The sequence below is a fragment of the Lolium perenne genome, chromosome 4 (genome assembly GCF_019359855.2).
Source record: "Lolium perenne isolate Kyuss_39 chromosome 4, Kyuss_2.0, whole genome shotgun sequence".
In the NCBI taxonomy this organism is placed as follows: Eukaryota; Viridiplantae; Streptophyta; class Magnoliopsida; order Poales; family Poaceae; genus Lolium; species Lolium perenne.
In genome coordinates this window covers 375,637,516-375,659,259 of record NC_067247.2, presented here as the reverse complement: position 1 = coordinate 375,659,259, position 21,744 = coordinate 375,637,516, and the positions used below count along the sequence as shown (strand labels likewise).

The window sequence follows — 21,744 nt, the reverse complement described above, 5'->3', positions numbered from 1 at the left end:
TAAGCAACACAAACAAATCTTCATGGAAAGTCAAAAATAGAAACAACTCAGAAGTCTCAAACCAGAAAAATCATAAACCAAGGCAGCGAGAGAAACATCAGATGAATGAGGCAAACGAACATTAGGAGATGGAATAGAACAATCAAGCTTCGAAGAACAAACATGCAAGATAGGCGTCCAAGATCTTGGCCCAGACAAATGGGACTGCAGACCACGGCTCATATTAGACCTTTCAAGAGCACTGTCATCGTCATCAGAATCATCACCCATTAGTGGCCAACAAAAAAAAGCGTAGACAGTTGGATGTCATAGACTCCCTCCGATCGGATTTAATTGACATTGGCACCAAGAACGTACATGCACGTAGGCAAGTCACTCCCGTGCCGATTAAATGGGATCTGAGGTAGTAGAACCTACTACTATTGCAGACCCTGGATGTCATGTCACACTTCTAACTTTGGATTGTAATCTCACATTTGAATAATTTAAAGGAATAAATAAAAAAGGCAGGTTGCAAGCCAAAGCTTGTATCACCAAACATTCGGTAAAACCACACATTTATGCTTCTTTAGTTCATAGAACTAATAAATAGGCAAGGCCTCATGGCCAAAGATATAGCAGCAGAATATAATTCTAGATAGTGTAAGCAAGATACATAGTTGATGCTTAGAACTCTTATCTTGTATGGCGCAATAAACTACCAGCAGTGCAAATGCAAAATTAGCACACTATATTAAACATGTATCTCTGTTATTCTACTATTTGTACAACAGATGCATCACCAATTATTTATCAGGAGACGTAAGGTGCTCATATGCTGCAGATGAACCTCCAATACTGCCATGTCTTACGTGCACGCATCAGTGATTATTTCCATAATACCCTGAGTCGGTTCTGAAGATTGCAGACTGATTTCAGCCATACCTGTCGTGTTTGCTTCAACTGTTTTCTCCCACCTCTAGGCACAATCACCTGTCAAAGCATTTTACCAATATTGTCAGAAAAAACTAATATGTCGGCAGGGGAAGAAATAAACAGTGGAGCTCACCTTGGAAGGAGAAACAGCTCGGCGAGGTGGTCGCCGAAACTCATCAGCAGCACCTCTGGGTGGACGCCGACTAAATCACCTCGAGAAGGTGATCATAACTCATAAGTTCATCATCTGTGCCTCCCCGCTGTTATTTCTGCACCTCGGAGACCTCCATCAGATTGCGCCCCTCCCGCTGGCCGCAGCCATAGCCGAGAGCCACCATCGCCTCTCCTTTGTCGTCCTGTCAGCCTGGAGCTCCGCCACCTACCATGGCCTCGGCCTCGGTTTGCTTTCCCACTCCCCTCGGCTCGTCGCCATGGTGCGGCCAATCACAGGAGCAAGCGCGACCATGGTGGGCGTCCGGCAGGCGCCTATGATCCGACATGTTCGTCGTTTGTGGGGTGCTCCGCGGTGGCCAGGAGGAAGAAAAGCGGAGGATGTGCACCTAAGCGCCTAAGGCAATGCTTAGGTTTCCTTGTGGGTTGGAGAAACAAATCCAAAATCTACCTCATATCTTGCTAAAAATTTGCTCTCATTATCATTTGCCAAAAGCTAGCTTAATCAATCAAATCTCGTTGACTCATTCCCGTGGGCACAACATCCCTAGCACACGTGGATTTGATTTGATTGGGTTGGTAAGGGTTTATGATAATGAGAGACATTTTTGGCAAGCGTTTTGTCACGATGGGAGAATTTTTTTGGCAAGTATTGCGCGATGTGCAATCTGTTTTTGATATCGTGATTACCTTATTTGATATCCTCATACCGTGAATTAATTACCTTGATTGTGATTGATATATAAATTTGGCAGTCAAAAGTACAAAGTGCAAAGTGGACGTAATATAGTAAAGATAGATTGAGCATGCGTTTTTTGAATGGGTATGTTTCCTTATGACCGTGATTTGTAAATATTCCTAATTGATGGTGAATCGGTTTGTTTCCTTACGCGTGTGTGATTAGCGCTGGATGTGTGATTAGCGCTGGATGTGATGATGAACGGCTAGGATCTTTCGAATGTTTGATGTCAAAGTGATACCATCCTCAACTCCAATATAATAGTAAAGATAGATATAGGTATAGATAAAGTGATGATGGTAAGTGGTAACAAAGAGAGCGACCAGATGCAACTGCGCAAGCAAACGCGGGTTTCGAAGACGTCACGGTCCGGGCAGCGCAGTTCAGAATAATAAGTTAGCGCTGACCTCTGTATACACATACACATCACGAGATGTCTGTTCTTACAAATGAATACCACTAAAAATAAACACGCTGACCTAACGAGATGTCTTTTCTTACATATTGGGCAACCGCAAAGCAGCTCATCAGTGATGGGACCTGAGCTAATAGTATGTTTAAGGATATACTCTACCAGGAATTAATCTAACAGCTGGCCTGTACTAGTCCACTCAAGGGTAACAAAAAAACGCTACTTGCTCGTTCAAATGCAACTGGTTGGTGGTGGCTGAAAAAAATAAGGACCTGCTCAGGTTAATTATGCTCTCTCTCTCTCTAAGAATACTTGTATCTCCATTCGTTTCTTGGTTAGTCATTGTAGATGCAGCATACGTTCGTTCGCATGTACCAGTCATGCCACCTCCACTTCTTGGTCAACGTGGGCAGATTATCTGTTATGAAGGGCTCATTAGGGTGAAAACTATTTTCTCTCCTAACGGTTTGTCTTATAGCTTCTGGAAATGCTGTGGATGCCTCGACTGTACCAATGCAGGGGAGTGGGTCCTCCCGTGCACTACAATCTGAACTAGGTTGCCGAACTGATGCTTAAATGGCAAAGTATTATACCATTACGTTGTTGCAGATGCTAGATTATTTATCTTCGCGATATTAATATATTTCGGAGAAAAAGATAGTTTTGCTAATAGTTTTGATTGTGTGACACACACTCTGTCTGGTGTGGTACATGAAAGTGGTAGCTTACAACTTGAAGAAACTTGAAATTAAAACATGGAAGTAGCTCGCAGGTGCTTCTTCATATATCATCTTGGATTGGGAGTACTCGTTCTATTGACTTTCGGTACTGCCTCTAGTCCATAATAAATAACATGGCTTTAGTGTAAATTTAAGGAAAAAATAACAACATTTATTACGGATAGGAGGGAGTAACATAAACATTGAATTTCACGTTCTTTCTCAAAGTAAGAGAAGATTAGGAAAGTCTTGTCGATTCTTGCTTTCTCCAGATATCGGAAAAAGCATGAGAACAAAAGCTTGAATGGTACAATCTCTCCCTCACTCCAAAATAAAAGGAGTGATCGTGTAGTTCTTGATCTACGAAGATGCGCTGTTAGGTGCTCCATTTCCCGATCAAGGACAAACCTCAACGTTTGCTCGAGAGATAGGGAGAGACCCATTGAACGATGTTAAGGGCAAAGGATTGGAACACTAATCTTCTACTCCAATCATAATCTATTGGCAGTGGCAGAAAAACAATCTAGTGTACTAGCGGCGATCGGAAGTCTTCTTCTCTTAATCTATTGGGATCCCTAGCTAATAATCTATTTGATGCTAAAACCAAGATTTATGGAACAAAACTCCTCTTGGCCTTTCGAGGAAAGGAACAAGCGGGCAAAGGGAAACGAGAAAACGTCGTGAGCTTCACACCTCCGATTCCGACCTCTCCCACGTCTGGCGATCGAGACGGTCTAATGCCCGCGCGCCATGGTTGCAGCTTATGTTTGCTGCAGATTGTACAGTGGAGGGTTTAGAGATGAAGCGCCATGAAGCGACAACGTCGTCCCGGCGGCGCGTGCTTCTTCTCTTCTTCCTGCTCCTGTCGTCGTCGCAGCTGCCGCGCGGCGCGAGAGCGGCGCCGGGCGAAGCGGAGGCGCTCGTGGACTGGAAGGATAGCCTGAAGCTGCCGTGGGCGGGCGCCCTCGCCACCTGGGACAGGAAGGCCGCCGCCAACTCAACGGTCGCGGCGTGCTGGTGGCAAAGCGTGTCGTGCGACGCCTTCGGCCGCGTCATCGGCGTCGACGTTGCCGGGTCCGGCCTCGCCGGCACGCTCGACGCGCTCGACCTCTCGTCGCTGCCCAGCCTCGCCAGCCTCAACCTCAGCTACAACTCGCTGACAGGGTCGTTCCCGTCGTCAAACTTGCCGCTGCTCAGCATCACATCAGTTGATTTCTCCAACAACAACCTATCAGGCCCGATCCCGGCGGCGCTGCCCTCGTACATGCCCAACCTCGAGCTCCTGAACGTTTCTTCCAACCAGCTCACCGGCGATATACCGCCGTCCCTCGCGAACCTGACGAAACTGCAGAGCCTTGTTCTCGGCAAGAACCTTCTCTCCGGCGGCATACCGCCGGCGCTCGGCTCCATCTCGGGGTTACGCGTGCTCGAGCTGCACAGCAACCCGCTGGGCGGCGCCATCCCCGCGTCTCTCGGCAACCTCCTGTCGCTGGAGCGCATCAATGTCAGCATGGCGTTGCTGGAGTCCACCATTCCGAGCGAGCTCAGCCGCTGCACCAACCTCACCGACATTAGCCTCGCGATCAACAAGCTCTCCGGGGAGCTGCCGGTGTCGTGGGCCAAGCTGACCAAAGTACGAGAATTCAACGTCTCCAAGAACATGCTCACCGGGGAGATCATGCCGGACTACTTCACGGCGTGGACCGGTCTCGCGGTGTTCCAGGCCGACAACAACCGCTTCACCGGCGGGATCCCCACGGAGGTCGGCATGGCGTCGGGGCTGGAGTTGCTCTCCTTTGCGACCAACAACCTCTCCGGCGCCATCCCGGCCATCATCGGAAGCCTGACCAACCTCGTGCTGCTGGACCTCGCCGAAAACGAGTTCTCCGGCACCATCCCGCGCACCTTGGGCAACCTCACGAGATTAAAGATTCTTCGGCTGTACAACAACAAACTCACCGGCCGGTTGCCGGACGAGTTCGGGAACATGACGGCGCTGCATAAGCTGTCCGTGAGCACCAACATGTTGGAGGGCGAGCTGCCGGCCGGGCTTTTCCGGTTGCCGGACCTCATCTACATCATCGCCTTCGAAAATTTCTTCTCCGGCATCATCCCGCCGATTTCCAGCAGCCAGCTGACCGTCATCAGTATGGCAGACAACAACTTCTCCGGAGAACTTCCACCTGGGTTGTGCTTGAGCGCCGACAGGCTCCAGTTCCTTGGCCTGGACAGGAACCAGTTCGCCGGCACCGTGCCTGCTTGCTACCGCAACCTCACAAAGCTGGTACGCATCAGGTTGGCACATAACCGGCTTGCCGGCGACGTGTCGGACATCTTCGGGTCACATCCCAACCTGTACTACATCGACCTGTCCGGGAATTCGTTTGATGGCAAGCTCACAGAGCAATGGGCTCAGCAGTTAAAGAACCTCCGGTATCTGAACCTGGACGGCAACAAGATCACCGGGACAGTTCCTCCCGGTTTCGGCAACATGGCTGCACTCAACGATCTGAGCCTCGCATCCAATCTTCTCGCCGGCGCGATCCCGCCGGAGCTCGGCCAGTTACCATTGCTCAGTGTGAACTTGCGTCACAATAAGTTGTCAGGACCGATTCCTCCAGCATTGGGGAACGTCAGCGGGATGCTGCAGCTGGACCTATCCGGGAATGAGCTCGAGGGCGGCGTGCCGGTGGAGCTGACCGAATTGAAGCGCATTTGGTACCTGAACCTGAGCAGCAACAACCTGACAGGAGAGGTGCCGGCTCTGCTTGGCAAGATGAACTCGCTGACCGACTTGGATCTCAGTGGCAACCCGGGCCTGTGCGGCGGCATCGCCGCACTGAAACCTTGCGGCTCGGATGGTTCCGCCGGCGCCGGAGTTGGCCCACGGCGATACAGCAAGAGACTGATCCTTGCCATCGCTCTGTCTGTTGGTGCGGCGCTGCTCATCTCTATGGCCGCGGCTGCTTTCCTACTGGTGGTCCGCAAGAAGAGGAAGAGGCGAACCGGCGTCCACCATGACACAGGCGGAGCAGAGACAACGACGGCGAGCGGCAGCGGGACTAACGTGCCTCTGCTGCAGACGTCCATATGGAGCAGGGAGGTGGAGTTCTCCTTCGAAGACATCGTGGCCGCGACGGAGCACTTCAACGAGGCCCACTGCATCGGCAAGGGGAGCTTCGGGAGAGTGTACCGCGCGGAGGTCCCCAGCGGCCACTCCCTCGCCGTGAAAAGGCTGGACGTGTCGGAGACGGGGGACATTAGCGAGAAGAGCTTCGAGAACGAGGTGAGGGCCCTGACGCGCGTCCGGCACCGGAACATTGTCAAGCTCCACGGCTTCTCTACCACGGACGGGTTCATGTACCTGGTCTACGAGCGCGTCGAGAGGGGCAGCCTCGGCAAGGTGCTGTACGGCGGCGGCGACGAGAGGTTCGACTGGCCGGCGAGGATGCGCGCCATCAGGGGCCTCGCGCACGCGCTGGCCTACCTGCACCACGACTGCTCGCCGCCCATGATCCACCGCGACGTCTCCGTCAACAACGTCTTGCTCGACGCCGACTACGAGACGCGGCTGTCGGACTTCGGCACGGCGAGGTTCCTCAGCCCCGATCGCTCCAACTGCACCACCGTCGCCGGCTCCTACGGCTACATGGCACCAGGTACCTACATTACGCGATATTGCAACATCGAATTCTCAATCCAACTATGCTGAGCACTAATCGGCATTGCGTTCTTGCTGCAGAGCTCGCGTACCTGAGGGTGACGACCAAATGCGACGTGTACAGTTTCGGCGTGATCGCGATGGAGATCCTGACGGGGAAGTTCCCAGGCGGGCTTATCAGCTCGCTCTACAGCCTGGACGAGACGCAGGCCGGCGTCGGCAAGTCGTCGGCGCTCCTGCTGCTCAGGGACTTGCTGGACCACAGGCTGCAGGCCCCCGACGGGGAGCTCGCGGCGCAGGTGGTGTTCGCCTTCGTCGTGGCCCTGTCCTGCGTCCGCACCAACCCCGACGCCCGCCCCACCATGCGCATCGTCGCGCAGGAGCTCGACACTCGCCAGAGGTCAGCCTTAGACAGGCCGCTCGGGGCGATCATGATCGGCGATCTCCTTGGTTCACGGGTATGAATGTAACACGTACGTGTTGCTGGTGAGTAGCAGTTGTACGGTACAGGTTTGAAGGTGGTATATGTTGATTCATTGGATTTTTTTTCTTTGTGTGTACATCGGCGCGACATACGTGATCTGTTCCATGATTCATTTCTGTACTAAATGTGCAGTTTGTAGGTGATGTAAACAAACAAGAAAGGTTATGTTTTTCCTGTTTGTCAACTCTCAAGCAACTGAAATTCTCTGCAATCTCAGTCTATTTTCCAAGCTGAAGTTGCAGTACCTTTGCATGTTCTTGCACATATGGTGCGTTTTCTCTCACCATGAATGGAAATTATGTTCATAAGTTATTTCTCTTCATTTTAAAATTTATTTCTACGGGGCTAAATATTATCCAAAGATAAGATTTTCTTGTACGCATGTTGAAGTTTGTCTCTTCATCTTTGTTACGTCACGTGTGAGGGAATTGACAAAGTTACTGAAAGTGTGCCCTAGAGACAATTATTATATTGAGATAGTATTTCCCTGATTTGAGAGTTATTTATGTTTTTTTCTGTTTTGTCCGGGGAATAATGGGAAGCTCCCCACCGTTAATTCTATTACGTGAAGATAAAATAAGTTATGTATACTAGTGTCATCATGTGTGCCCGCCTATCAGACCGCGGGTCTCTGGGGATATTCGTTTCGGGGTGATGGTAGAAGGGGCCAAAGATATGAGTAGGGCACACAAACACTTGTAATGGCAACTCCGCCTGCCAGTCACATCGGAACCACGACTCTCTCCCTCCCCTATCCTCCTTAATTGGCCTCCGCCGCCTAAGAACCCACGAAAGTCAAGGTCGGTGTGTCGACATGTTCTCCTCCTCCTCCTCCGCCACCGCCAAACCCTGCCGAAGCTGACACGCCCCTCCGGCGAATCGGCGTGCAAAGGCCAAGCAAGAATCGGATAAGGAGGCCGCCACGAAAGTCTACGCCCGGGCACTTACTAATGTGGACCTCACTCTCCTCGAAATTTTTCACATATGATGTAGGAACCGGATGCAAATTCAAACTACACAATTGAGAGAGGGCAAAATTATACATCTCCAGTGTTTCCTCAAACACATTGTGAGCATCGGTGTCGTTGATGGTTGTGCAGGGCACAACGACCATCAGAGGGTAGTGGATGAAATGACGATGTTCCTCAACCCACTCCCATGTTTGCCTTCTTTGGGTCGTTACAACGACATAGAAGGGAGCCTGGAAGACGTGGCCTCAAGGGGGTTTCCCTCCCTTTTGTGTTGCAGTGCGGCGGCGGAAGGATTGGGTGGCACCATGGGGACGCCAGCGGTATCAGGAGAGGGAGGCTGCAATAAGGTTCACACGAGCTTAGATCAAATGGATGGATGCTCGGGGAGATCCATGGAAGCGATTCGGAATGCTGCCAATCTAGACAATGCATGGCTAGAAGATTGGCAACAACATTGCGGAAGCGGGGAAGGGGGTTGGGACTGACAATTCCCTCCCGCCAAGCTACACTTGTGGAAAAGGGGTAGTAAGAATCCAAGTAACGTTCTGGCCATATCCGAGTTTTACCGCCCCATTGTTGGTACCCCAAACAATCGGGGTCGGATGATTTTGTGGGATCTGTGGTCTTTTTTTTTGTTGAAAACAAGAAATTGGCAGTTATTTTACTGGTTGGACCATTTTAAAGGGTCAGCTAGATTCTCTCAGCACCTTATGCTACTCTTTGAGATTCTTCTAACTTAACAAGAAACATAATCTTTCAAACCAAGGTGAATGTTAGGCTCGATTAACAAGGAGAATGTTAGGCTCGATTAACAAGCACATTGTTGTCTAGTTGATTATTGTCTAGCCTAACATTCAGAGCCGGTCTACTCAACCACCTATTTCACAAGGGCTAAGCCCAACCACACTAACGATTCGGCGACAAGATTATGTTTCTTTTCGAAATGGGGGAACAATGCCCTGGACTGCATTAATTTATGCACATGGCCTCATTTATTGCGTACTTTTAATGATTTAGAGTTTACAGTTCAATGATCACATAGGGTGTATATGACAATCAACCATCATAAAAAATAGTAAGAGTACAAGTCTCCTATACATCTCGTATTCGTCTAGAAATCATCAGCCACTCTGGTTGTAGATAGCATGTGCAATCGTTTTCTGAGGGGTGCACCGAGAATCTCTAGCTGTTAGTTTCATGACCACTCATGAGTTCAATGAGTAGCCACATAGATAACGTGTAGGAAATGAGTAGTTCCTATTTTGTTAAAGATAGTATCATTTCTGCAATTCCATAAAGATCAAAGTAAAACACAATTTCCCACTTGAATTTGCGCTTTGGTTTTCTTATATACCATATTTGACCAATTTCGAATCATTTGTAACATTTGTTGGTGGCACAATAGAAAAGGTAAAGTGGATCACTCTCCAAACAAGGTGAGCAAAGGGACAATCAAAAAATGATTAACGGACTTCTCCGAGTCGCAAAAGAACACATTTCATACACTCATTCCATTAAAGCCTTGCCAAATTATATTTTGTAAGAATTACTTTATTATGAAGAAACAAGATGAAGATCTTAATCTTTAATGATAATTTCAATTTTCATACATATTTCGTAGGAAGACCATATGACCATTCAAAAAATACACATACATGGATTTGACCCTGGGTAACTTTCAAGATAGAATTATGTTATTCATTTGTTAAATTTATAGACATTAGCCAATGTACCAACTGATTCCAAGTTTCCCATTTATTTTGATAAGATCCGTCAAAATTCTACATTCAATGGATTATGTACTAGAACGTGGGCTACCAAAATAATTTCTTGGTGCACCACATTATATAGCAGTGGGTATTGGTATTGGTTAGCCAAAGATGTGCTCCCCATCTAAGTGTCTGCCCAAAAACGTGATGCTTGTCCATTGTCTATAACAAAAGACCGTCATCCGAAGAAGTCGCTCTTAACTTTCATTAGATCTTTACAAAATCGGGAGTCCGTGGGTTTCGCCGTCACTTATGACCATGCTTTATTTTAAGAAACTTATTATGTAATAGCTCCTACCACACTCCCTCCTCGTTAAGTAGTGTGAATAGATATTTACTTAGAAGACACTTATTCTTTATATCTAGTATCTCAATATCCAAAATCTCTAGTCGTTGGCTTGACAAACAAATTCCACCTGATTAACCGGTATTTATGTTTATGTTGATCACTCTTCTAGAAAAAAAACGTGACCTATAAAAGTCTAACATTTACATTACTCCTTTAGGTAAATAATTAAAAAGGATAGCATAAACATATAGATAAACTTGTAAGAAAAGAATTAATAAGGACTAGACTATCTCCATATGAAAGTATCTTGTCTTGCCAGCATCCTAGTTTCTTTTCAAACCGGCGCTCCACTAGGCTCCATTGTTTGTTTAGAAGCTTTCTGTAATTAATTGGAATGCCAAGGTATCAAAAGGGAAGAGAGTCGGCCTCATAATAGAATATTTGTTTGTACTGGTCTTCCATTTCTTTGGCCTTGCCAAAACAGAAAAAATCGCTTTTGCGAAAAAATATTTTTATCTCAGATAACTATTTGAAGATACAAATAATTAATTTCATATTGCCGGCTTTCTGAAAGTCTTGGTCTATAAATAGAATAGTACCATCGGCGCGGAACCGCCCCCTCGACTAAATGAGGTATAAGTCCTCCAACCTGGACATCCTCTTTTTCCCTTGCAATGATAGTAGCAGACATACAAGTGACAATATTGAAAAGTAACAGTGAAAGGGATCTTATTTTCTAAGGCCCTTCCTTGTTTGGAAGTAATGGCCAATATATATCGTTTACACGAATTCTTACCAACACCCCCGGAATAAAATTTGTGATATGGTCGCATCACTTTTGGTCAAGCCCTTTCATTTGCATTGTTTTCTGTAATAGTAGGCCACTTAACTTTCTCATACTTTCTCAAAATATATTTTAGAACAACCCCATCAATTTTCTTCCTTTGAAGCTCATGGGTGGTTTCATACACAACCACTACACCCTCTAGGATATGTCGATCTGGCATGAAAGCGCTTTGAGTGGGTCTAATGACTTTGTGCACTATCTCTGTGATATGATTTGTTCCTACTTTTGTATAAAAAAAGTATCACAATAAGAAGATAAATAGGCCTATATTGCTGAATTTGCACCGCGTCTTCCTTTTCTAGTAACAGAGTAATCACGCCAAAGTTTAGTTTATAAAGTGGCAAATCTCCTTGTTGCAAGTGTACATAATAGCCATAAGGTTATTTTTTTATAATGTTCCAAAACGTTCTATAGAACTCACAACTCAGCTAGAAACCAATCTGATCCTTAAGCTTTATTAGATTTTATTTGCGACATAGCCTCAAGAACCTCCACGTCAGGGAACTCAGCAGATTCTCAATACGAAAATCATTCTGAGTAGGTGCTCCAACTAACTGAAGTAATGCCTTCATCAACACGAAAATTATTCTGAGTCGGTGCTCCAAATAACTTCTTGTAGTAACATTTTGTGATGTATACTTTTAGATTTCCGTCTCCTACTATAGTCCCTTCCTCTTGCTCTAAGTGGAAAATTTTCTTTTTCCTATGCTCCCCATTTGCAATAAGGTGAATATATTTCGTGTTATTCCCACTCTCTTGCACATGTTTAACTTTAGCCCCTGTGAGCTCATTTGCATTTCTCTACCCGTCTCAGTTTTGACAACTTGGCATTCGTGTCTCTTAACTCCTCACCCTCGGATGCATGAAGAGGACACGTTTCAGCTTATATATCTAAACGATCTATAGTAGAAATTAATATTTTATTTTATTTTATTTTCCTTCTTATAGATTCCACATCTATAGTGTGCCCATTCTTTGAGGAAATGTCCCAGATGTCCTATTTTGTTTTGGCATATTTCAATTGGACTATTTCCCTTCACAAAGGCACATCATTCTTCTGTGATCATATCGATGAAACCATCCTCCCTTAACCAGGATAGTTCAAAGGAAAATAAAATCTTTATTGCCTAGGTGAGCTTGTTCACCCGAGTCAATAAAAAGCGGAGTATGATGCGTGACAACGCTCAATTATGTATCTCTACCATGTAGTCTTTGGTAATATAAATATATCAATTATGCGGCCTCACATCAATTCCCGTTATGAATGATTCCACCAGTCAAAAGTTTGTTGATCAGTAGTTTCATTTGGGAACCCCTAATGTATACAGTGTACCATCTTGCACTCAAAATACATGTTTATGTTCCAGTGGACTTTCACCAAAATTAGGCAAGACATGGAGGGAAACTGGAGAGTAAATTTTACTTTCCCACCAATGTGTTCTACAACCTCTTTCCCAACATATAAGACATTTTGTTAGGCTAACCTATCTAAATATTTTATATCTGGAATTGCTGGAAAAATGTGTTTTCAAAATTGTGAAGTGGTAAGAATTTTAAAATAGTGAGTAGCAGCCGAATGCGTGAAAACAAAAACATTTACCTAGCAGCGTACAAGAGGAATAAAGCAACTTATAATTTTAATGGAATCAAACTGTGCTAAGACAAAGATCATGACATCTTTGTTTCTGCTTACTACATTAGCTAGTATCCCCTTGGGGATGGGTGTATATGGGAACAATAAATTGAGTAAACCTAGGGGGACGCAGAAATTAAACTACAAGGTCAGAGGATAGTTTAGATTAAGCTCAACTTAGAACTACTAATTTCTACACAGTTTGCCAAAAACAACCAAAAAGTTGGAGCCAAAATATACAAGCAGGCTAAGCAAATGTGTATAATAGCCAGTGATGCAGGTACTTTTCCTGTCAGCTAACGTGACTGAATCTTTATTTGGGAAAACTTGAATGATTCAGTATTACAATACTAATCATCCATATAATATGTATCCTGAAAACTAGCACGATTTATTTCCTTGTGGCTTGAAAACACAGCATTATCAATTTATCATGCATGTGGATGGCAGGCAAATGACAGAGTATATAGAGTTCACGAGGTCTTCTATACTATATATAGGGCATTAGGGCTATCCTACACAAATCGGATGATAAATGTGGCTCTGGTTTTCAGGAACTCTATGTTTCTTGATTTATTTCTTTCCTTTTTCATCTGGGTATGAAAATGAAAATCAGCCAGGATTGAACTTCAAAACCTAATGTCGGCGATTCAGAAGTCTGGGAGGCGAAGGATCCGAAGACTGGTAGCTTGACGACGATGGCACATCTCCACCGTAGTGCGCTCCCGCGAGTGTATGGCCCTCGTCATCATCATCATCATCATTATCATGTCGCATCGACATCACATCGTCCTCCTCGTCGACGTTCGCGCCGACCGTCTCGTCGCCGTCAATCTCCACAGCACCAGGAGGTGCGTAGCCGCCGTAGAACGGCTGCGGATGCTCGTCCGGTGGTATCGCATACTGCAGCGGCTCCTGCACGGGCGGCACCCACAGCTGCGCGGGCGCGCGGCGGTGCTTGGCCAGCAGCTCCTGCACGGCCTGGAGCTCGGCTGTCGCGCGGGCAAGCTCGTTTTCGAGATTGTGCGTGATGGCGCGCGGCCCGTGCACGGGATGGGCAGCCCGCGCGTCGGCCTCGTACATGATGGACCTCATGCAGTCGTCCTGCTTCTGCGGCCCGGCCATGGCCATGAGCCGGAGGATGTTCTTGATCCCAAAGAGGCGGTGGGAGCTGCGGAAGCTGCCGGGCCTGTCGGCGGGGAAGTAAGGCGCCAGCGGGCATCCCGGCGAGCACTTCCGGCGCTGGTGCTTGCACGCGCAGCACGCCGGATGCTGCTGCGCCGGAGGATCCGCCATTGCTGACGGAGGCGACGTGGACGGAGGGAGAGTGGCACCGCCGCCAGCACATCAGCACGGAAGGATCGGGAATGGCCCTGGATGGCGGCGCGAGGGAGCAGGAGAGGACACCCTACAGGTGCGTGCGTGTGTTTTGCGCGTGCTTCGCGTCGCGGCCGGATCTGCGCATATATATAAGCCGCCATGAACCGACAGCCCCGATTAGCTGGGTCTGTTCCGAGGGATATATGCGAATTGCAACAGACGGTTTGTTATATTATGTTATGTCACGAATGCATCTGGCCGGCGTTTACCTCACACGTCTTTTTTTTACCGTACCTTAATAAAAGAAGAGACCATGTCCTCTTCCCCCTCTACCCTTCTAAACACCGTCTAGGTCTGATAATGTAATATACTTGAACAAGTTCTACACATGTTCGATTGCACGCTAAGAATTTCAGCAATTGAAAACAAGAGAAAAAAGAATCAAGGTCGCCCCCTCCATGCGACCCGGAGGGCGAACCCTAACCCGCCGCCCGCCCGCCTCCCTCCCTCTCCCCCACCTCCACCTCGTCCCCGGAGGCACCGCCAGCAAAGCAAGGGGCGTCGGTAAAGGGGGCTGCATGGAAATGGACCCTCGGCCCCCGCGTGGTTACTAGATGTAGGAACTCCACGCCGGGCTCACCGTCGCCGCTACTGCTGGTTGGTGGGCTCCTCCTACTCCTCGGGATTGGGAGGCGTATGTCGGTAGTCTTCCGCGGTGGGGGCTCTGGTAGCTAGGGTGGCAGCCCTGGGTGGGTGGACGGCGCCGACCCTGCATTGGGGGCGTCCGTGGAGGGCGTCCATCTTCCTCGGCCGCGTCGGTGGCGTGGAGACGGCGAACGTTGGTCGTGGCGCTGTATTTGTTGGTTACTGCTCTAGATCTTGGTGTCTGCGCACCCCTGCCAATCTCGGGTCTTGGTGGTCTCTGGACACCGGATCTTGGTGTCTCGACAGGTAGGTTGGTTTGTGGTGCTGGGGGAAACCCTTTGTCAGCATGGCTAGCCACGATGAGGACAACACCTCTGGCGCAGTTCCCTTCTTGAAGGCCTTGTTGAGGAACCACCCTGGACAACCCCTTCCGTCGTTTCTTCATTGGTGTGTCTTCATTCGGCAGCTTTGGTACGGGGTTGCGGTGGTGCCTTTGGTGGTCGTGGTCTTGGTGAAGCGTTCTAGACGTTTTTGGTGGTTTTTCCATTGGCAGCCTAGCTTCCTTAGGTTCGCCACGTTCTAGGGGGAACTGCTTTGCCTCCAGATGGTTCGACGCCCTTCGATCTGGGGCGAGGGACTGGGAGTCCTTTCCGGAGGTGAAGACGGTGGAACTCAGATCTAGTTTTTCAGCTAGGGCAGATGTCGTTCCCGGCTGCCTTCTCCACAACCTTGCTGCCTTCAGTGTCTTCTCGGTATCGTGTTGTGGTCTAGGCGCCTCAAGCTGTATTTCTGGTTTATCCTTCGTTTGCTTGTTGCTTGTTCCTATAAGCTGTTTGTAAGCACACTTGTATCAGCCGTTCTGTGGATTTATTAATTTAAAGCTAAGCTAAGGCCTTATGTTTAAAAAGAAAAAGAGAATGTGCATATTTCGTTCTATGTTATTTATTCTCACGCCTAATATATTTTTATGTAAATAAGAAAGATGTACGAATCAACATATATATAGGTCCATGAAGCATGCTTAGATGCATTCTCGAAAAAAAAAAAGCATGCTTAGATGATTTTTTTCCGTTTTGCTACTTCTCTCAAACGTAAAAGACAAAAAAAAATCCGTTTTAGATCCCATTGGATCTGATCATGTTGAAGAAAAAAAGCGAGGCCAAAAGACACACGTGCTCGAGTTGTTGAGAGAAGGTCAAGTGCCCTTCTAATACAGCAAGTTCAAGAACAAGAACAAATGTGAGTGCAACGAAAACTTTCGTAGCAAGAACAATGCCCCACAATCTAACAACTTCAAGAAGAAAAATGAGAGAAAGAAAGATGTTTGTCATGTTTGTGATAATCCACTTCATTGGGCTCCGAATGGCCCAACACTAGCCGTGTCCACTGCCCTGGCCGCCGAAGGTGCCGCTCGAGCCATCACTGAAGCCTAGATCTCAACAATCCCTTCTCATGCAACGGATGTAGGTACGAGGGAAAAGGAAGTGAATACGAGGGCAAAGAAACTACATCTCAACTTTTCACTAAGGAGGCTTAGGTAATGATGACCGACCTAAGCACCATGGCTGCCATGACGAGGGTTTGGTATGAATAGAAAAACTCCATGATCTTGTCTCAAGAATATTGGTCGATTAGTGTTGTGTGTGTATGAACTATTATGTGTGATTTGTGATTGTTTTGATATTTTGGTGAATGCATGTACCTTGTTCACGACACGGCTGGAACTCGTGAATCTAGCTAGAGATGCCCTAAGTGATTGGAAGCTGTTTTTGTGAGTCTAATGAAGATGCTCTAACGCGGCTTTGATCCATCAGGCTGGATTGGCTACTGTGTCAACATCATTGTACACGTTTTGGGAAACCCTCTTGAGTCTTCCATTGATTTTCTCTTTTGTGTATTCTCCATTGACTTGTTCGATCATGACATGTGGCTTGGAGTTTGGTTGACCTTGCTTAACTTTGTCAAATTGCCATTTAGGTTATATGAGAAAATATGCCCAGAATACAATGAAATCTGGAGTGATGGTACCCGCTGTGAATAATCTAAAATCAGAGGCGCTCTAACCCATCGAGCTCCGTTTCAGAGTTCTGGTTGATTTATCATGTTTCCTTTGAACTTAGTCAGGCCAGGGGCAGCATCTTGAGTTTTCTACTGCACTGCTACACGCTCGCTCAGTCGGAACCAAACCAATTCACAACCCAGTACCAGATCGAGCTCGAACCCGACCCAACCACACCGCGACACAGAACCATGGCCGCGGCCACACGCGCCGGCAGCGCCTCCCTCCGCCGCGCCCTCGCCGCCACCAGGCCGGCCCCGCCGCAGCAGCTCCGATCCATCCACGAGGGGCCCGACACCATCGACGAGCTCCTCGACCGCCACCTCTCCAAGAAATCCCCCTCCTCCTCCTCCTCCTCCTCCATCCTCGACGACGACGCGCTGGAGGCCCAGGCGCGCCGGCGGCTGACGAGCTCGCGCCGGGAGGCGCTCGGGCTGTACCGGGACATCCTCCGCGCCTCGCGGCTCTTCGAGTGGCCCGACGAGCGCGGGGTGCCGTGGCGCGAGACCCTGCGCGCCAACGCGCGGCGCGAGTTCGAGGAGGCCCGCGGCGAGCGCGACCCGGAGGTGGTGGCGCGGCTCCTCATCGGCGGCCGCGACGCCGTCGACCAGGCCCTGGAGCGCGTCGCCCAGGCCTCGCGCCGCATGGTCCAGGCCGAGGAGGCAAAGCGCCGCGGCGGGGCGTAGATGCAGCCCGAGATCCCCAAACAATTTCTCTCGCTGTTGCTGCTGTTTGTCTTTGTTAATTTTGTTGTAAGTTACTACTACTGTGAGAAGGTCTATGTATCTGTGAGAGTAAATCTGTAAACGAACTGGCCTTACACTTGCGAAACAGTTCTTGCCATTCCTAGTTCTCTCTTTGCCAAGAAATGTGCAGGAAAGCAATTTTCAGTTTCCGTTCGATCCCTGTATGATATATTGGTATACAGTATACACTGCGTTAACTGTAATTCCAAAATTTAGTTGAAAAAGAATCGACACTGTACATCAGGTCATTGACAATTACAAAAGCTGATGCAACTGTGAGAAGGTCTGTGTATTTGTGAGAGAAAATCAGTAAATCACTGGCCTTACCTTCCTCCGTATTTGCCAAGAAACGTGACTGGAAACCAATTTCCATTTTGCATTTGATCCATGTATGATGTATGTTATACAACTATACACTGGGTTACCTGTAACTCCAAAATTTTCAGTTGAAAAGAACAGACTTTGTACATCATGTCAATGTGACAATGTTAATTAGTACAAAAAGGTGAATCTTCTTCCCGTCCAGTGTGTCATCTCCAGCACCAGCAGCATTCCCTCAAAATTGTTCTTCCAGAGAATTCATCTCTCATGTATCTTCCCCGAAGATTTGTACCGGTGCTGTAGTAGCATGACATCAGAATTCTGGTCTGAATCTGGGACATGCAGTTGCACTTTGTCATGACAGCAGATCTGCATCCTGGCCTTCTCTTGCTTTTGCTGAAACGCATCCAAGCTTGTCATCAACATTCACCAATAGTCACCACAGCAACAAGAGCCATCTGAAAATTCGTGATAGATATTCGTGTCGCCAACAACAATCCTTCGCCCCGAATATTTCGATATCAACTTGAGCGCGTGATGGCAGTCGTTGCATATCCGCACGTTCTTCTTGACGAGAACTGGGGTTCCAGCCTCGGATGATATCAGACCGAAGACGACCGCCAGCCTGACACTATGCTTGTTTGGCGTTGTTGTTCTCCTTGGCGCCAAAGAGATAGGATCAGACTGATTTCTTGAGTCATCCAACTCACCGATTTTCCTCGACAAAACGTCGGACACTTCATGAATCGTCTTGCTCTGAGGGTGTGCCATGTCTCCATTGACAAAACTGCAGGTGACGCCATGAAGCTCGACTATGCTTCTCGCATCCGTCCTTTGCAGCCCCTTCTCCGTCATCAGCAATTTTATCCTCTCCACATCCCTCCATCTCCCAGCATCAGCGTACATGGAAGAAAGAAGAATATAGCAACCCGTGTTGTCATGCTCTAGCTCTAGCTGGAATATCCTCTCTGCTGCATATTCTGCTAAATCTATATCATTCCTGTTCCTGCTTGCAGTCAGAAGGGAGCCCCAAATCCTGAATGTTGGGGCAATTGGCATTCCTTCAATGAATTTCAGCAACTCTCTAAGATCACCTGCCCGACCCAGAAGATCTGCCATGCATCCGTAGTGCTCAATCTGTGGTACCATACCATACTCACGCTGCATCGAATTGAACTGCGTCCAGCCTTCGTCTGCCAAGCCTGATACACTGCAAGCAGTCAACACAGACACGAAGGTACTCTCATTTGGCTGCAGACCATTACATTTCATCTCAGAGAACATCTCCAACGCAGTCCTCCCCTGGCCATGAATCGCATAGCCCATTATCATCGTGTTCCAGGAGATGACATCCTTGCCTGCCATTTTGTCAAATATCTCCCTTGAGGACACTACGTCACCACACCTGGCATACATATGCATAACAGCGTTCATAATGAGAGTGCTCTCCCCGTAACCTAGCCTGATAATGTAGCTGTGCATCTGCCTGCATTGCCTCAGTAACCCCAGCAGAACGAATGCAGGTACCACTGCCGACATGGTGAAATAATCAGGATGGAGAGGCTGGTTCAGCAGGTCCAGGAACAACGCGATCGCCTCCCTGTACATCTCCTTGTACATGTAGGCAGCGATCATATTGTTCCACGACACCAGAGTTTTGTTCGCCATCCGACCAAACACCGCTTCAGACGATTTCACTCTGCCAACCTTGCTGTACATCTCGAGAAGCGCAGTCTCGAGCACCACGTGAGGAAGGAACTGCCTTCTGGTGACGAAACCGTGAACGCTCCTTCCATACAGCGGGTTTTTCTCGGTCTGCGCACAGGCAGCGAGCAGGTTGATGGCGGTGACCACCTCCACCTGGTGCCCCTCCGCCTTCATTCGCACGAAGCAGTCGAACGCCTCGCCGGGATGCCCATTCAGCGCGTACCCGCCTATCATGCAGTTCCAGGTCACCACGGTCCTCGACGGCATGGACGCGAACACGCTCTCGGCGCACGCGACGGCGCCGCACTTGCAGTACATGTCGAGGAGCGAGGTGCCGACCTTGACGTCGCGCTCCAGCAGCCCGTGCCTGATCGCGTAGGCGTGGACCTCCCGCCCTTGCGCCAACGCCGTTTCCAGGCAGCAGGCGGCGAGGGCGGCGATGATCCCGACGCCGTCATGCTGCAGCGCGTCGGGCATGTCGCGGAAGCAGTCGAGCGCGAGCGCGCCGAGCCCGTTGGAGACGTACCCGTCCACCATGGAGTTCCAGGTGACGAGGTCCCTGGCCGGCATTCCGTCGAACACCCTCTCGGCGTCGCCCACCGCGCCGAGCCTGGCGTAGAAGGCGAGGAGGGAGTTGCCCGTGTGCGCGTCGGCGCCCGCCGCGCCGAGCCTGATCGCCGCCGAGTGCGCGGCGCGGCCGTGCTCGAGGTCTCCCAGGCGCGCGCAGCACTTGAAGACGACGGGGAAGGTGAAGCGGTCGGGGCGCGCGCCGGCGCGCAGCATGGCGCGGTAGGCTGCCAGCGCGCCCGCCGGGAGGCCCGCGTCGGCGAAGGCCCGGATCAGGACGTTGTGGAGGAAGGCGTCCCGGCTCCCGGAGGACGCGAGGGCGTCCAGGGCGTCGTCCAGGCGGCCGGCGGCGGCGTGGGAGAGGACGAGGGACTTGGTGGTGCTGCCGGGGCCGGGGCCGGCGCGCTTGGGCCGCACCCGCGGCGGGGGCTCCTTGGAGGTGGAGGCGGTGAGGTGCTGCGAGGCGTAGGCGGTGGCGTGGGCGGCGCGGGAGGCGAGGACCGGCGGCGTGGCCATGGGTGGGGCGGGCGGCGGAGCGGAAGGTGGGCGAGGCGGGGGATATTGGGTTTTATCCGAGACGAGCGGAGCCAACCAAAAGGGAGGGAAGCAAAGGACAAGAGAAACGGGTCTCTTGCTGCTCCCTCTGAAAATTACATCTTCCAGCTTCATCAGAGAACAGTTCAAAAATACAAAATACAAAATCATCAGAACGCCTGCAAACGGCATCGCATCACTTTTCAACTTAGAACTTGCTTGATTCAAAGGAAAAAGGATTGAACCATCTACGTATACTATGCCCAACGTATGAACAACTTTCAAAAACCTGGCGCTAACTTGTATTTTTCTCAGATTCGCAATTTTTGTTCTACATATTTATTCTGCCACGACGTTTTTTGATCCCGGAAAAAGTGACCTAGTACACCGCAAACGCATTTTACGATTCAAACATTTGCAGTATCACTAGGAGCATATTTAGCAAATCCAATATTTCTAAACCCGTTAAAACCAGAGTTGAGGGCACCGAAAATTTGGATACAATCTCAATTCAAGCTCGTACAGATCAGAACAACCCGTATTGTCAAACCGAAAAGCTCGAAATCAAATTTTCGCGTGAGAATCAACCATCGAGTTCCTCGCAATATCATGTTCATTAGTACATCTCAAAACGATTTGCATCATGCATTGCAAAATCAACACAATTAACCTAAATATGCGTGGCCGCTAACCTATTTTACCAAAAATCGGCCCCGGGATATCTCATCGGGGCATGTCGGTACAGCGGCGGACATGACGCGACGGTAGAGGCCTCCTAGTCGAGCTCGATCTTGACGCGGTGGACAGCAACCTCTCGCAGGAACTCATCGTACGCGCGGACCTGGTAGACGGTCCAACGAGTGTCTTCCTCCTTTAGCTGCTTCGCCTCGGCCATCTCCCGCGCACAAACGCGAATGAGCTTCTCGACGGTGGCCGCCTCAACTCAACTTCGTCGACGAATGAGCTATAACTCAAGCATTGATACAAATTTAGAGCTAAACATGCTTGCCAAATGAATTTGGTAACTTAATAACTACTAAGCTTACAAGATTCACCTTAGCCTTTAACTAAAATATTGGATTATCTGGTTTAACCCTTTTAGATTATACTAATTAAATTTTAGATAATCCATATCCACATGCTTTTAGATATACCATATTTTACATCGTATCAGGAGCAGCACTTTAGAATCGAATATCTGCCAGATTTTTTAAATTTAGATATGAATAGGGATT

At 48.8% G+C, this 21,744-nt stretch overlaps 3 protein-coding genes across 3 annotated transcripts; 2 read left to right on the top strand and 1 right to left on the bottom strand.

Annotated features, from left to right (window-relative positions):
- The first annotated feature begins 3,624 nt into the window (after positions 1-3,624).
- On the top strand, positions 3,625-7,353 carry LOC127325684 (uncharacterized). Its single transcript, XM_051352500.2, has 2 exons — positions 3,625-6,615; positions 6,699-7,353. The coding sequence occupies exons 1-2, from the start codon at positions 3,720-3,722 to the stop codon at positions 7,079-7,081; spliced, it is 3,279 nt and encodes a 1,092-aa protein (XP_051208460.1). The 5' UTR covers positions 3,625-3,719; the 3' UTR covers positions 7,082-7,353.
- Positions 7,354-16,748: 9,395 nt separating this feature from the next.
- Positions 16,749-17,483, top strand: LOC127325710 (uncharacterized). The gene has a single exon (XM_051352522.2). It carries the CDS (start codon positions 16,826-16,828, stop codon positions 17,318-17,320), a length of 495 nt encoding a protein of 164 aa, XP_051208482.1. The 5' UTR covers positions 16,749-16,825; the 3' UTR covers positions 17,321-17,483.
- Positions 17,484-17,732: 249 nt separating this feature from the next.
- Positions 17,733-20,576, bottom strand: LOC127325709 (pentatricopeptide repeat-containing protein At4g35130, chloroplastic). The gene has a single exon (XM_051352521.2). The coding sequence runs from the start codon at positions 20,489-20,491 to the stop codon at positions 18,128-18,130; it is 2,364 nt and encodes a 787-aa protein (XP_051208481.1). The 5' UTR covers positions 20,492-20,576; the 3' UTR covers positions 17,733-18,127.
- Between the last annotated feature and the right edge of the window lie 1,168 nt (positions 20,577-21,744).

What these genes read in the sequence shown, in the direction of transcription:
- LOC127325709 (XM_051352521.2), bottom strand. Translation starts at nt 20,491, where the DNA reads ATGGCCACGCCGCCGGTCCTCGCCTCCCGCGCCGCCCACGCCACCGCC.
- LOC127325684 (XM_051352500.2), top strand. Translation starts at nt 3,720, where the DNA reads ATGTTTGCTGCAGATTGTACAGTGGAGGGTTTAGAGATGAAGCGCCAT. An exon ending in CTACGGCTACATGGCACCAG is followed by an intron (nt 6,616 to 6,698) that starts GTACCTACATTA and finishes TTCTTGCTGCAG; the next exon opens with AGCTCGCGTACCTGAGGGTG.
- LOC127325710 (XM_051352522.2), top strand. Translation starts at nt 16,826, where the DNA reads ATGGCCGCGGCCACACGCGCCGGCAGCGCCTCCCTCCGCCGCGCCCTC.